Source organism: Ascidia mentula, chromosome 5 (genome assembly GCF_947561715.1).
Source record: "Ascidia mentula chromosome 5, kaAscMent1.1, whole genome shotgun sequence".
Lineage (NCBI taxonomy): Eukaryota > Metazoa > Chordata > Ascidiacea > Phlebobranchia > Ascidiidae > Ascidia > Ascidia mentula.
In genome coordinates, this window is record NC_138570.1 from 6887990 (window position 1) to 6903808 (window position 15819).

Here is a 15819-nt window from a genome sequence, read left to right on the forward strand (position 1 = left end):
ACGACCCGCTTTTTGCGAATCAGCAGCATAATGGCGTAATGTCGGCATGCGAAAAACTTCCCTATTAAAACAATTCTGCTCGGCGTTCCTGCAATAGGTGCCAATTTTGACCAATATCACGAGAACGGAAATTTAATGCTCTACCACATGCAATTAACAAATTTGAAATTAAGGTGCCGGATGACCTTCAAATCGCCAATCGAAGACGACCCGCTTTTTGCGAATCAGCAGCATAATGGCGTAATGTCGGCATGCGAAAAACTTCCCTATTAAAACAATTCTGCTCGGCGTTCCTGCAATAGGTGCCAATTTTGACCAATATCACGAGAACGGAAATTTAATGCTCTACCACATGCAATTAACAAATTTGAAATTAAGGTGCCGGATGACCTTCAAATCGCCAATCGAAGACGACCCGCTTTTTGCGAATCAGCAGCATAATGGCGTAATGTCGGCATGCGAAAAACTTCCCTATTAAAACAATTCTGCTCGGCGTTCCTGCAATAGGTGCCAATTTTGACCAATATCACGAGAACGGAAATTTAATGCTCTACCACATGCAATTAACAAATTTGAAATTAAGGTGCCGGATGACCTTCAAATCGCCAATCGAAGACGACCCGCTTTTTGCGAATCAGCAGCATAATGGCGTAATGTCGGCATGCGAAAAACTTCCCTATTAAAACAATTCTGCTCGGCGTTCCTGCAATAGGTGCCAATTTTGACCAATATCACGAGAACGGAAATTTAATGCTCTACCACATGCAATTAACAAATTTGAAATTAAGGTGCCGGATGACCTTCAAATCGCCAATCGAAGACGACCCGCTTTTTGCGAATCAGCAGCATAATGGCGTAATGTCGGCATGCGAAAAACTTCCCTATTAAAACAATTCTGCTCGGCGTTCCTGCAATAGGTGCCAATTTTGACCAATATCACGAGAACGGAAATTTAATGCTCTACCACATGCAATTAACAAATTTGAAATTAAGGTGCCGGATGACCTTCAAATCGCCAATCGAAGACGACCCGCTTTTTGCGAATCAGCAGCATAATGGCGTAATGTCGGCATGCGAAAAACTTCCCTATTAAAACAATTCTGCTCGGCGTTCCTGCAATAGGTGCCAATTTTGACCAATATCACGAGAACGGAAATTTAATGCTCTACCACATGCAATTAACAAATTTGAAATTAAGGTGCCGGATGACCTTCAAATCGCCAATCGAAGACGACCCGCTTTTTGCGAATCAGCAGCATAATGGCGTAATGTCGGCATGCGAAAAACTTCCCTATTAAAACAATTCTGCTCGGCGTTCCTGCAATAGGTGCCAATTTTGACCAATATCACGAGAACGGAAATTTAATGCTCTACCACATGCAATTAACAAATTTGAAATTAAGGTGCCGGATGACCTTCAAATCGCCAATCGAAGACGACCCGCTTTTTGCGAATCAGCAGCATAATGGCGTAATGTCGGCATGCGAAAAACTTCCCTATTAAAACAATTCTGCTCGGCGTTCCTGCAATAGGTGCCAATTTTGACCAATATCACGAGAACGGAAATTTAATGCTCTACCACATGCAATTAACAAATTTGAAATTAAGGTGCCGGATGACCTTCAAATCGCCAATCGAAGACGACCCGCTTTTTGCGAATCAGCAGCATAATGGCGTAATGTCGGCATGCGAAAAACTTCCCTATTAAAACAATTCTGCTCGGCGTTCCTGCAATAGGTGCCAATTTTGACCAATATCACGAGAACGGAAATTTAATGCTCTACCACATGCAATTAACAAATTTGAAATTAAGGTGCCGGATGACCTTCAAATCGCCAATCGAAGACGACCCGCTTTTTGCGAATCAGCAGCATAATGGCGTAATGTCGGCATGCGAAAAACTTCCCTATTAAAACAATTCTGCTCGGCGTTCCTGCAATAGGTGCCAATTTTGACCAATATCACGAGAACGGAAATTTAATGCTCTACCACATGCAATTAACAAATTTGAAATTAAGGTGCCGGATGACCTTCAAATCGCCAATCGAAGACGACCCGCTTTTTGCGAATCAGCAGCATAATGGCGTAATGTCGGCATGCGAAAAACTTCCCTATTAAAACAATTCTGCTCGGCGTTCCTGCAATAGGTGCCAATTTTGACCAATATCACGAGAACGGAAATTTAATGCTCTACCACATGCAATTAACAAATTTGAAATTAAGGTGCCGGATGACCTTCAAATCGCCAATCGAAGACGACCCGCTTTTTGCGAATCAGCAGCATAATGGCGTAATGTCGGCATGCGAAAAACTTCCCTATTAAAACAATTCTGCTCGGCGTTCCTGCAATAGGTGCCAATTTTGACCAATATCACGAGAACGGAAATTTAATGCTCTACCACATGCAATTAACAAATTTGAAATTAAGGTGCCGGATGACCTTCAAATCGCCAATCGAAGACGACCCGCTTTTTGCGAATCAGCAGCATAATGGCGTAATGTCGGCATGCGAAAAACTTCCCTATTAAAACAATTCTGCTCGGCGTTCCTGCAATAGGTGCCAATTTTGACCAATATCACGAGAACGGAAATTTAATGCTCTACCACATGCAATTAACAAATTTGAAATTAAGGTGCCGGATGACCTTCAAATCGCCAATCGAAGACGACCCGCTTTTTGCGAATCAGCAGCATAATGGCGTAATGTCGGCATGCGAAAAACTTCCCTATTAAAACAATTCTGCTCGGCGTTCCTGCAATAGGTGCCAATTTTGACCAATATCACGAGAACGGAAATTTAATGCTCTACCACATGCAATTAACAAATTTGAAATTAAGGTGCCGGATGACCTTCAAATCGCCAATCGAAGACGACCCGCTTTTTGCGAATCAGCAGCATAATGGCGTAATGTCGGCATGCGAAAAACTTCCCTATTAAAACAATTCTGCTCGGCGTTCCTGCAATAGGTGCCAATTTTGACCAATATCACGAGAACGGAAATTTAATGCTCTACCACATGCAATTAACAAATTTGAAATTAAGGTGCCGGATGACCTTCAAATCGCCAATCGAAGACGACCCGCTTTTTGCGAATCAGCAGCATAATGGCGTAATGTCGGCATGCGAAAAACTTCCCTATTAAAACAATTCTGCTCGGCGTTCTTGCAATAGGTGCCAATAAAAGATTCAATTTTGTGCTTCATCCCCTTGAACATTTTGATGGTTTTTCAACTAAACTTTTCACAGCACCCTGCACCAAACGTCTGACTGACTGAGAAGAGCAAAAATTTGCACTAAAACTGCACTAAACACGCTGAAAATCGCCCTGGCTACACCACGTGACTTCTTGCTCATTAAACAGAAAATTGACCCCAATGCATCACCGGTTGCCTTGTGACGAAACTGAGACTCTCTATGACGCAGGAGTACAAGACGGGCATTCCCCGCGGGCAAAACTATTTTAATAGAATTGCTGATATGCGGTCTTTAGTCCTATTTTGATAAAATAAAGTTTGATCCTGGCATTGAAATTCGTTTTGGTCGAAGATTGCCTTTCTTTCTGTTTGTCCCTTATGACGCAATGACGCAAATGTGGACATATTTCACGCGTTATCGTTTGACTGTAGCATTCTATTAGGATTTGATCTCAGATACCGAAGGGTTTATCAACTCGTATGGATTCGTGGTACCTAACATGAAAATTTTATTAACCCCTCTCCTATTATCTTCTGACTCCCCTACCAATGACACATTTGCAGGAATTTGTCAGGTGTAGTATGAACTACACTACATTTTCAATTTTCTTTTCCCTCAAAAGTAACCATCACAATTCAACTTTTCCTTTTTTTACGAACTGAATACGACCTGCACAGAAAATAGAGCATATTTTTTTTGCAGTATTTTGTCACAGAAATCAATTATGCAACACATGTCACAGGATAAACAGTAAATACATATGTTTGTGTGTATTGGAAAAAATAGTATTTAGCGTTATATATGTCACATATCTCTAAAATTTGTTGCCATTTTATCCAATAAGCACATGAAAAAGAAATGTAGAAAGCAATCCATCATCTAAACATGTAGCAAAAATGTTTTGTATTTGTTTACACCAAGGGTGTACAAACTGCAGTCCGCAAATCAACATTTTGTAGCATGTCGAAGGCTGCTACGTTGCCCGGCCCCGGAAGTCAACAAATACAATTTTTTACAAATAAAGTTGTGTATTATTGCCAAGTTTGCTGATATGTGCAAATGTACATGATTGAACACATGTTGTACTTGCATACTGCCAAAGTTATAAATTTAAAAGGCTTATTGGTCAATATGGTCAAATTTGGTCAATATTGGCACCTATTGCAAGAACGCCGAGCAGAATTGTTTTAATAGGGAAGTTTTTCGCATGCCGACATTACGCCATTATGCTGCTGATTCGCAAAAAGCGGGTCGTCTTCGATTGGCGATTTGAAGGTCATCCGGCACCTTAATTTCAAATTTGTTAATTGCATGTGGTAGAGCATTAAATTTCCGTTCTCGTGATATTGGTCAATATTGGCACCTATTGCAAGAACGCCGAGCAGAATTGTTTTAATAGGGAAGTTTTTCGCATGCCGACATTACGCCATTATGCTGCTGATTCGCAAAAAGCGGGTCGTCTTCGATTGGCGATTTGAAGGTCATCCGGCACCTTAATTTCAAATTTGTTAATTGCATGTGGTAGAGCATTAAATTTCCGTTCTCGTGATATTGGTCAAAATTGGCACCTATTGCAAGAACGCCGAGCAGAATTGTTTTAATAGGGAAGTTTTTCGCATGCCGACATTACGCCATTATGCTGCTGATTCGCAAAAAGCGGGTCGTCTTCGATTGGCGATTTGAAGGTCATCCGGCACCTTAATTTCAAATTTGTTAATTGCATGTGGTAGAGCATTAAATTTCCGTTCTCGTGATATTGGTCAATATTGGCACCTATTGCAAGAACGCCGAGCAGAATTGTTTTAATAGGGAAGTTTTTCGCATGCCGACATTACGCCATTATGCTGCTGATTCGCAAAAAGCGGGTCGTCTTCGATTGGCGATTTGAAGGTCATCCGGCACCTTAATTTCAAATTTGTTAATTGCATGTGGTAGAGCATTAAATTTCCGTTCTCGTGATATTGGTCAAAATTGGCACCTATTGCAAGAACGCCGAGCAGAATTGTTTTAATAGGGAAGTTTTTCGCATGCCGACATTACGCCATTATGCTGCTGATTCGCAAAAAGCGGGTCGTCTTCGATTGGCGATTTGAAGGTCATCCGGCACCTTAATTTCAAATTTGTTAATTGCATGTGGTAGAGCATTAAATTTCCGTTCTCGTGATATTGGTCAATATTGGCACCTATTGCAAGAACGCCGAGCAGAATTGTTTTAATAGGGAAGTTTTTCGCATGCCGACATTACGCCATTATGCTGCTGATTCGCAAAAAGCGGGTCGTCTTCGATTGGCGATTTGAAGGTCATCCGGCACCTTAATTTCAAATTTGTTAATTGCATGTGGTAGAGCATTAAATTTCCGTTCTCGTGATATTGGTCAAAATTGGCACCTATTGCAAGAACGCCGAGCAGAATTGTTTAAATAGGGAAGTTTTTCGCATGCCGACATTACGCCATTATGCTGCTGATTCGCAAAAAGCGGGTCGTCTTCGATTGGCGATTTGAAGATCATCCGGCACCTTAATTTCAAATTTGTTAATTGCATGTGGTAGAGCATTAAATTTCCGTTCTCGTGATATTGGTCAATATTGGCACCTATTGCAAGAACGCCGAGCAGAATTGTTTTAATAGGGAAGTTTTTCGCATGCCGACATTACGCCATTATGCTGCTGATTCGCAAAAAGCGGGTCGTCTTCGATTGGCGATTTGAAGGTCATCCGGCACCTTAATTTCAAATTTGTTAATTGCATGTGGTAGAGCATTAAATTTCCGTTCTCGTGATATTGGTCAAAATTGGCACCTATTGCAAGAACGCCGAGCAGAATTGTTTTAATAGGGAAGTTTTTCGCATGCCGACATTACGCCATTATGCTGCTGATTCGCAAAAAGCGGGTCGTCTTCGATTGGCGATTTGAAGGTCATCCGGCACCTTAATTTCAAATTTGTTAATTGCATGTGGTAGAGCATTAAATTTCCGTTCTCGTGATATTGGTCAATATTGGCACCTATTGCAAGAACGCCGAGCAGAATTGTTTTAATAGGGAAGTTTTTCGCATGCCGACATTACGCCATTATGCTGCTGATTCGCAAAAAGCGGGTCGTCTTCGATTGGCGATTTGAAGGTCATCCGGCACCTTAATTTCAAATTTGTTAATTGCATGTGGTAGAGCATTAAATTTCCGTTCTCGTGATATTGGTCAAAATTGGCACCTATTGCAAGAACGCCGAGCAGAATTGTTTTAATATGGAAGTTTTTCGCATGCCGACATTACGCCATTATGCTGCTGATTCGCAAAAAGCGGGTCGTCTTCGATTGGCGATTTGAAGGTCATCCGGCACCTTAATTTCAAATTTGTTAATTGCATGTGGTAGAGCATTAAATTTCCGTTCTCGTGATATTGGTCAAAATTGGCACCTATTGCAAGAACGCCGAGCAGAATTGTTTAAATAGGGAAGTTTTTCGCATGCCGACATTACGCCATTATGCTGCTGATTCGCAAAAAGCGGGTCGTCTTCGATTGGCGATTTGAAGATCATCCGGCACCTTAATTTCAAATTTGTTAATTGCATGTGGTAGAGCATTAAATTTCCGTTCTCGTGATATTGGTCAATATTGGCACCTATTGCAAGAACGCCGAGCAGAATTGTTTTAATAGGGAAGTTTTTCGCATGCCGACATTACGCCATTATGCTGCTGATTCGCAAAAAGCGGGTCGTCTTCGATTGGCGATTTGAAGGTCATCCGGCACCTTAATTTCAAATTTGTTAATTGCATGTGGTAGAGCATTAAATTTCCGTTCTCGTGATATTGGTCAAAATTGGCACCTATTGCAAGAACGCCGAGCAGAATTGTTTTAATAGGGAAGTTTTTCGCATGCCGACATTACGCCATTATGCTGCTGATTCGCAAAAAGCGGGTCGTCTTCGATTGGCGATTTGAAGGTCATCCGGCACCTTAATTTCAAATTTGTTAATTGCATGTGGTAGAGCATTAAATTTCCGTTCTCGTGATATTGGTCAATATTGGCACCTATTGCAAGAACGCCGAGCAGAATTGTTTTAATAGGGAAGTTTTTCGCATGCCGACATTACGCCATTATGCTGCTGATTCGCAAAAAGCGGGTCGTCTTCGATTGGCGATTTGAAGGTCATCCGGCACCTTAATTTCAAATTTGTTAATTGCATGTGGTAGAGCATTAAATTTCCGTTCTCGTGATATTGGTCAAAATTGGCACCTATTGCAAGAACGCCGAGCAGAATTGTTTTAATATGGAAGTTTTTCGCATGCCGACATTACGCCATTATGCTGCTGATTCGCAAAAAGCGGGTCGTCTTCGATTGGCGATTTGAAGGTCATCCGGCACCTTAATTTCAAATTTGTTAATTGCATGTGGTAGAGCATTAAATTTCCGTTCTCGTGATATTGGTCAATATTGGCACCTATTGCAAGAACGCCGAGCAGAATTGTTTTAATAGGGAAGTTTTTCGCATGCCGACATTACGCCATTATGCTGCTGATTCGCAAAAAGCGGGTCGTCTTCGATTGGCGATTTGAAGGTCATCCGGCACCTTAATTTCAAATTTGTTAATTGCATGTGGTAGAGCATTAAATTTCCGTTCTCGTGATATTGGTCAAAATTGGCACCTATTGCAAGAACGCCGAGCAGAATTGTTTTAATAGGGAAGTTTTTCGCATGCCGACATTACGCCATTATGCTGCTGATTCGCAAAAAGCGGGTCGTCTTCGATTGGCGATTTGAAGGTCATCCGGCACCTTAATTTCAAATTTGTTAATTGCATGTGGTAGAGCATTAAATTTCCGTTCTCGTGATATTGGTCAATATTGGCACCTATTGCAAGAATGCCGAGCAGAATTCTTTGTATTAGGGAAGTTTTTTGCATGCCGCCATTATGCTGAATCGCGATACCAGGCGATTTTTTTAATTTGCGATTTTTTTGATTGATACAGCTGCGAAAAAATTTGTTTAAATGTTTTTTGAGGTTTGAACTGCTTGCTCATCTCTGTAATTTGATTCTAATCCAAAAGAAACCAATTTTTGAGTTAATGCCTGTTGTACCTTGCAAAATGTGGCAAATTTGCAAAATTATTCTGCCAGAATTCTGCCAGAATGAGGGTGGTCTTTTTCATGCGTCGTGTTTTCATCGCTACGGTTCGCCGCATTTCTCCCCTTTGTGAATAGAGTGACATGCAAAGACCAAAGAAAGCTGTCAGCGTTTCTAAAAAAGTTGTTTGGCAGTAGTGTGGGTTGGTACGTTGATACAAACGTCAACGTATTAATTGTAAAAAGATCTTTTAAAATGTTTTTTTTTAAATGTTTGATTATTTCCAGAAAAATGTGTTTATTTGTTCATGTGAATAAATGAAAGTAATGGAAAAAAAATGAGCACTCACAGAGAAATAAAACTGCCTCTGCTAGATGTATAATATATTGGAATCACAACAATGTTTGAATGGCTGGTGGCAGCTGATGATTCCTACTATCAGACTATAGAAGAAAAAGAAGAGGAATTCAATAATGTGGTATGCATGGTTTGCCAAAATATTAATTTATATTCAGATTTATCTGTGGTGTTTTACCGTAGATATGTCTTGGTGAAATGAAACTTGCACATAGGCCTATGTTACTTATATTGACAAACATTTCACATAGCAAAACTTTCTGTGATTTACAGATTCGAGTAAACATCATTGCACTTTTGACATTTATTGTGTTGTTTCTGTGTTCCTATTTTGTGATCTTACGGTACCACGAAAAGCGTGAACAAGTTGGATTCTACAGCACTGATGAAGATGCACAAGCATACAGGTAAAAATAATGAGATTGAAGGTTTCAGTTCAATTTATTTGTAACTTTTTCACTATGATCTGTCTTTTTTTTGTAGAATCTCATTTTACTTGTGTGCTTTTACTTTGTCTGTCTCATGTGGGTGTGTTTTTATGCTGCCCATGTCTATGATCGGTAATGAAGTGGTACATCTGCATCCCGATAGTTACTGGGTACAGTGGTTAAATGGAGCACTGATTCATAGTAAGTTGTAATTATTACCAATCATGTGATCATCACTTATCATTTCAAATTGCACAGCATTTTGGCAGTGGACATTTTGGTTCAGCAATCTTTCTCTATTCGTTCTGCTTCCATTTTCCTACTTTTTTACTGAATCAGAAGGGTTTTCAGGCAACAAAAGAGGCCTAATGCCGCGTGTTTATGAAACAGTGGTTTTGTTGCTCCTGCTAGCAGTGGTCGTCTTTGGTTTTTCTGTAATAGCTCTGGCCTTCTTTGACAAGGATGATTCAGCCCAAGTGAGTAGAAATTAGTGGTTTGTTTAATATGGCAGTGTAGAAATACCATTCCACAAGTAAAGATAATGTTTTTTTTTGTCTGCAATATATTACATGTCTTTTATATCACATGTTTTTGCATATATACTTTCAATGAAAAATTAATTAAATTTGCTTTAAACTCAGGAAATTCTGGTGATGGTCAGTGAATCGTACCTTCAGTATTTGTACTCATTTCTATTATGTGTGAGCGTGCTGGTCATGGTGGCTGCATGTGCACCAATTGGTTTCATTACACTCTTTGATGCTGTGGGCCATTTGCTTGTAAAGCCAAAAATTTTTGAAAACAATGATGAAAAAATTGCACAAGATATGATGGAAGAGGTTAGTTTTACATACTTGATCTTTCTCCCATGCAGTAGTGTGTATATTTGTGTTTTGTATAAATCATGTTTGTTTGATGTACTGTGAGCATTCAATATTTTGCTTGTGTAGCTAGGGTAAAGTTCAATTATGCAACTTCAGTCAATACTTCAGAGACGTTCTGTTGATTTTGTTTCGTTTTTTTTGCAGGAAGCATTGCAGAGAAAGTTGCATTCCAAAGCTTTTCTCAGCCGACTATCTGTGGAGAAGCATAAAGAGTTGGAACTCAAACTTGCGAGTGTTCACCACAGCAGAATGAAGTTGGAAAAGAGAAAAAAGGCGTCTGCCTTTGAACGAAACATTGGTTACCCTCTTGTTGTGTTGATAATTTTGGCACTTACAGGACTTGCGTTGTTTTTGGTAAGTGAGGATTGGTGAACAATTTGGACATTTGAACAGCGGGCCTAGTATTATTTTGCTTTTTAGGTTTCAATTCATATTTTGAAGTTAGTGTTCATTGGTGACCATGAATTGCACCCCAGTACTGTAAAGGAGGAATTTGGCAAAGACTATAGGTAAGTACTTCATGTCTTACTAAGCCTTAACTATAATTGTGTTTGACCTATCTTACAGAAAATTCCATAATGAAAAAACCTGCTTGAAAGTGCCCAATGAACATGCATCAAACCCAGCTAACTCACGCTGGTGGAAATTCTGGGCTTCTTCAGAAAAAGCTGCCAAGCAGAATATTCACTGTCCAGAAGTGTCCAACTCCCAGGCACAAAAATCGCATTTCCACTCGCTTGGTGCAGCTTCATTGTCTGCATTTGGCCTGGTGGGAACACTTCTTGAAGCTGTCGTTATATTTTACCTCATGCTTGCGTCAGTAATTGGGCTGTACCAGCTTCCAGGCTTTCGGAACTTGAAGCCAATACCCCATGAAACAACCATGACAAAAATCATTGCAAACTGTCTCTTCATTCAGTTACTCAGCGCGTCGCTTCCTGTGCTGTCACGAGTGTTAGGTTTGCAAACCCTTATTTAGTTTTTCACTACTATCTCATTAACTGTGTGTTTTTTACAGGGATAACAGATTTTGATCTTCAAGGCAAATTTGGCAGCTTTTCTTGGCTTGGTGACTTCCACATTGTTTTTGCTTTTAATGTTATTTTTGCTGCTGTCACTGCTTTGTGCTTGGTAAGCAAGGTGACTGCCAGAATCCGGAGAGAGCTTTATAAAGTCCTACGTAAGTAAACAACATGAAGTACATGTTTTAAAAAAACCTGTTTGACAAAAATTTGAATGTAAATTGTATATATGTTTTCATAGAATACAACCGCAATGCTATCGTACACTTTGCAACAAAGCATAAGTTGCCATTGAGTTCTGCCAGCAGCCCAACAGTGGGACAAAAAGTCAACTCCAGCACTGAATTGTCTTTCAAGGCAAGTCCCTTTGAAAAGGCTGAACCCGATGTTGGAATTCAACAACCAGGTTGTCCTGCAACACCAATTGGGACAGACATTTGTTCATCATCATCTCAAACACATCTTGCACCACGGACATTTCTAACTACCACCGCACCAAAAACTGTTCATCACTAGTGCTGACAAGTTATAAGTTCATCCTGTAAATGTCTGCAAGGTGCTATTATCTTCCTCCATGAAAAACCTTTTCCTTGAACTTGCAATTTGTTTTTATGCACCATTGTTGTGTGGTTGCTCTGCCTTTACGTATGAAGTGCCAATGCAAGGCTTAGTTTATTTTGTTGTTTCAGCTTTGATTTTGTTGTTATTCTTTGAAAGTATTCATTCAGAAAATTTATCTTATGCTGCAGTTTTGTTTTAACAGTTTTTTTTGTGTTGTCAGCATTCATGCCGCCATTTCTTCAAGTGGAAACTGCACTGCTAGGGCACATATCAAGTGGTGTTATTATTGATATTACATCTGCCCATTGCCCATTGAGGCTGCCCCATTTAAAGTGCCTGTATTGAAGCAGCGTAGCGCGCATGAATAATTTGCATTTTATCACTTTCTGGTAGTGTTTAGCCATATCAAAATCTTCAATGTACCATGTACAGTAGACTACCGAATAAGTGTAATAAATTATATTTTAAACAACCTGATGTATTTTTTGTTCAATTTACAGCAGAATGTCTGGAATGAAATTTCAGCGAACTCATTTGTTTTACCCACTGGCAACCTGGTACAATCACTGAAGCAAAATGGTTTTATTTCTGGATAATGTTTGCACAAAATAACAACAGTGTTTCTGGTAACATTTGCACACAGCTTTACAACTAAAGGCAAGAAAATAACGAATAACAGCAAGGTTTGATAGCTACATTTTTCTGGGCACAGTATTTGTGGAAACTACGCAAGCAATTTGTTTGAATGATTGGGACTCTGTTAATCTATTGCACAGTTATGGATGAAAGGTCACAACGCCTTTTCAAGTTTTCCCGCAAAAATACAACATCTTCTGCATATGTTTCTGTGTCTGGTGTAACACAGCAGATTGCCGGGCTTTTGAAGATTTCGGGGTCTACCTCAAGGACAGAAAGTGGAACTTTTAAAAACTTCAAGGCAAGCTTCGAAAGATCAGGCCAAACAGTCTGGTACTCGGACCAGTAATAAATAGGGTTGGTTGAAATAGAAGAAGAGTCTTTCAGGTACTGTTGAACTTGTTGTTTGATGTTTGGCCGGAATGTGACAGTGTCAAGTGTGGAACTACTGTCATTCATGTTGCAGACGGTGTCATCCAAGTTCGTTTTGGTGATAAAATGGGAAATCCGTTCCATGGTGGTAACAGGAATGTGACATCTGAGTCTAAACAACAAAAAATTTTATTTTATAACAATAATTTTCTGGTAAGCAAAGTGGAGCCATTAATATTAATTGTGTAAGTTGCAGACAGATGGCCACTGTTTCAACCTGTAGTGTTTCCACCTTGTTTTCTCCGTAAGGTTGCACCTAGTTTGGTGCACAACTGCATACTGTTAAGTAATCAATCAACAGAGCCATTAAATTTGGACACAATTATGCAACAAAAACATGATTTTGAAAAAATTATATTTTTCACAAATTGTATTACATTAGAAAACTTACCCTGGATGCAGAAAAGTGCTCGTAAGATAATCCTCATTATCCAAAAAACGATGTTTTAGAGAGCAACATTGTTCACACAGTTTAACAAAGAAGTTGTCAACATCTCGATTGTCATTATCACTCTTCAGTTTTCTGCAAAGTATTTAAGTTATTGGGCATTGCGTTAACTTTATCAACAATTAGCAGACTAATGCATAACAAATGCACATTTTGTAAATTTCAGGAAACACCCCAACAAGCTAAAAACATAGACACATAACTTACTCGACTGTTTCACACAATCCAACAACAATTGGAATGCCCTCAGCTAAAGATGTTTCTCCGCTGGATTTCTCAATCGCCTTTTCTATTGGTTGGGTTGCATTGACAAGAGAAAGATATATTTCCCAGTCTGATTGCTTCAAAGAGGAACAAATTTTGTCTGTAGTTTCCCCGAGCATACATATTTCAGACTTTAGCTCCACACATCTGCTTAGCATCTGGTACAGGGGTAAACAAGTCCGTGAACTATCTGGGGCTAGGAGCAGGGGCTGGGGGCGACCCAAATTTACTTGAATCCTTTCAAGTCGAATTAAAGCCTTTCTTGTCTGTTGAAAATAATCACAAATGTCTTGTGCTCTTTGAATACTTTCACTTAATTTTCTATCCATTTGGTCTTGCATGACATTTCCAATTATTTGTCTCAGCTGTGATCGCAAGCACACAACAGTTTGATATCCCTGCAAAGTTGAACCACTTTCAATAGCTTTTCCAAGGAGGCAATTTGTTCCAATTGTTACATGGCTTACATTAGGTCTCCACCTGGCAGGTCTCTCCAATACATTGCAAGAAGTCTGGTAAAAACTGTTTTCTTCTTGTTTCATCAGTGGCATTGCACATTGGGAAGCATGACTTGTTAGTAAGCTTTTACATAAATATGGCTCAATTGCTTCACGAATAAGTAAAAAGAGCTGGGAGGGCGAGGAGCTTGCATGATAAAAACGAAGAGCAATCATTAATTCCGCCTTAGTACACTTTGAAGACATGGGTAATAAATACAAGTTGTGTTGAAGATCATAAAAATGAACGAAAATTGTCAAACACAAATATCCACCCTGAGTTTCATACGACTGTATGGACAGTGAAAGGGAAGGAGCAAGACCCAAAATTTCTGTTACACGCTGATCAACATCTTCTTTGAGATCTGAAAGACATTTTAAATTTTGCTTTTTAGAAATTGCTGCAAAAGGATATGCTTTTTGCATAAGATTGTAAAATCCCACTCCATCCAATGCATTGTGAGATGGCAGATCCTGGATCATAAATGATATAATATCAAGAGAAAGCATACTGAGCTCAGACACATTACTTTCCAAAGCACAAAGATCATGGACTTCATTCACAAGTGTTTTTGCTGTGTTGTCATCTGATGACAGTTGTTCTGTTGCACAAGTTTTATCATATATTTCATCTTTTTGGTCATCAGTTAAAATTGAGGTAGCAAGTTTTTGAGGGTTGCTAACTGCAGCATCGGTATCAGAAAATGTCTTGTCATCTTGGCTTTTTAAGTCATTTACTAATTGTGAGTTCACTTCTGTCATGTGTTTAGCTTGGGAGCACTTTCTATGGTGAGCCCATAAATTTGTAGTGTTGCCAAAAGGACGCCGTATGATATTTTTGCATATGTGGCAGATTGCTGAACCTTTATCACCAGGGTTGCGTGAAAAGTAATTCCACACTTTTGACTGCTTTCGACCTGTACTGGTTTTAATTTTCTTTCTTACTTTTTTCACTTTGGCTTTGGGATGTTTCGGTATAGTCCTTTGGGTTGTTTGCACAGAGCCTTTTTGAATGTCGGAGCATATTTTTTTGTGTTTCCACAAGCTAGTAGTGTTCCCACCTGGGAACTTAACGGGATGTTGGCAAGAATTACATGTAGCATACAAGGCATTCTTTTCTGCAGTAAATGAGTTCCAAACTGGTGAACGTTTTGCATATGAACCCCTTGGTCGTTTTTTGGGCTGATCTTGGTTTCCTATAATCTCACCATTACCTTCAGGTAAAGATTTGTTGCTACATTTTGCATAGTGCTTCCATAAATTTGTTGTATTTCCCAACGGTCTTTTGAGAGTCACTTTACAGAGTTTGCACGTCACCAATCTACTGTTGCACTCGCACTTGACAAAGTAGTTCCACACTTTCGACATGTTTGGAGTTTTAGAGTGACTATCATTCTATTTTGTGTTTTTGTCACTGTTAAAAAAAATTACCAAAATAATACAACTGTTAGATTCCACCTTGGGGGAATGTAGGCCTACTTCAATAATAGGATGTCAATAACCAATGATTTTTTTGTCAAATTATTCTGGTATATTGTTCAACAAAAGTAAGGTTAATCTTTGACATACTAAATTGGTCACAACATCTCGTTGTTCGCTTTCGCTACGATATTTGAGAAAATCCTGGTTGGGTTCCATAAAACATTTAATTAAAGAAAGGAAATTCCAAAAAACATTTCATACTTCGCTGATATGTAAATATTAACTGTATTTATATTATGTAAATGCAACACAAACGGGCAAAAAAAAATTCAACAACGCAAATTGAGACTGCGCAACAAGGCTGTAAGCTCATACCGCCATCTTGAATTCAATTCCGGTTCGCTACGGTCGCAACCAGTCGGCGAAAGCTTTTGTTTTAAAACACTCACAACGTTAATAACAATTCAAATTCATTTGATTACCAAACTGTGATAAAGCATAAACATAACATTTGGTGTGTGCAGCAACGGTTGATGTGTATAAGGTTCAAAGATAAGGGAATACAACAGTTTCGCTATTCACCAGTTGGAGCCGAAAGCACGAACACCAT

The 15819-nt window shown here is 39.4% G+C and overlaps 2 protein-coding genes across 2 annotated transcripts; one reads left to right on the plus strand and one right to left on the minus strand.

Annotated features, from left to right (window-relative positions):
* The first annotated feature begins 8549 nt into the window (after positions 1-8549).
* LOC145901535 (limb region 1 protein-like) lies at positions 8550-11974 on the plus strand. The gene is made up of 10 exons (XM_082989260.1): positions 8550-8736; positions 8889-9022; positions 9099-9244; positions 9302-9519; positions 9685-9882; positions 10072-10281; positions 10348-10436; positions 10495-10886; positions 10946-11107; positions 11191-11974. The coding sequence occupies exons 1-10, from the start codon at positions 8659-8661 to the stop codon at positions 11463-11465; spliced, it is 1902 nt and encodes a 633-aa protein (XP_082845386.1). The 5' UTR covers positions 8550-8658; the 3' UTR covers positions 11466-11974.
* A 123-nt stretch (positions 11975-12097) lies between these two features.
* LOC145902476 (zinc finger BED domain-containing protein 4-like) lies at positions 12098-15818 on the minus strand. Its single transcript, XM_082990466.1, has 3 exons — positions 13234-15818; positions 12970-13101; positions 12098-12690 (listed from the first exon to the last, which is right to left on the minus strand). Exons 1-3 carry the CDS (start codon positions 15153-15155, stop codon positions 12276-12278), a joined length of 2469 nt encoding a protein of 822 aa, XP_082846592.1. The 5' UTR covers positions 15156-15818; the 3' UTR covers positions 12098-12275.
* Between the last annotated feature and the right edge of the window lies 1 nt (position 15819).

Bases quoted from the DNA above. Each gene is read 5' to 3' on its own strand.
- LOC145902476 (XM_082990466.1), bottom strand. From the start codon at position 15,155: ATGTCGAAAGTGTGGAACTACTTTGTCAAGTGCGAGTGCAACAGTAGA. The intron at 13,102-13,233 runs GTAAGTTATGTG...AATACTTTGCAG, and splicing joins GGATTGTGTGAAACAGTCGA to AAAACTGAAGAGTGATAATG. The intron at 12,691-12,969 runs GTAAGTTTTCTA...TTTGTTGTTTAG, and splicing joins AGCACTTTTCTGCATCCAGG to ACTCAGATGTCACATTCCTG.
- LOC145901535 (XM_082989260.1), top strand. From the start codon at position 8,659: ATGTTTGAATGGCTGGTGGCAGCTGATGATTCCTACTATCAGACTATA. The intron at 9,520-9,684 runs GTGAGTAGAAAT...CTTTAAACTCAG, and splicing joins ACAAGGATGATTCAGCCCAA to GAAATTCTGGTGATGGTCAG. The intron at 10,887-10,945 runs GTTTGCAAACCC...TGTTTTTTACAG, and splicing joins TGTGCTGTCACGAGTGTTAG to GGATAACAGATTTTGATCTT.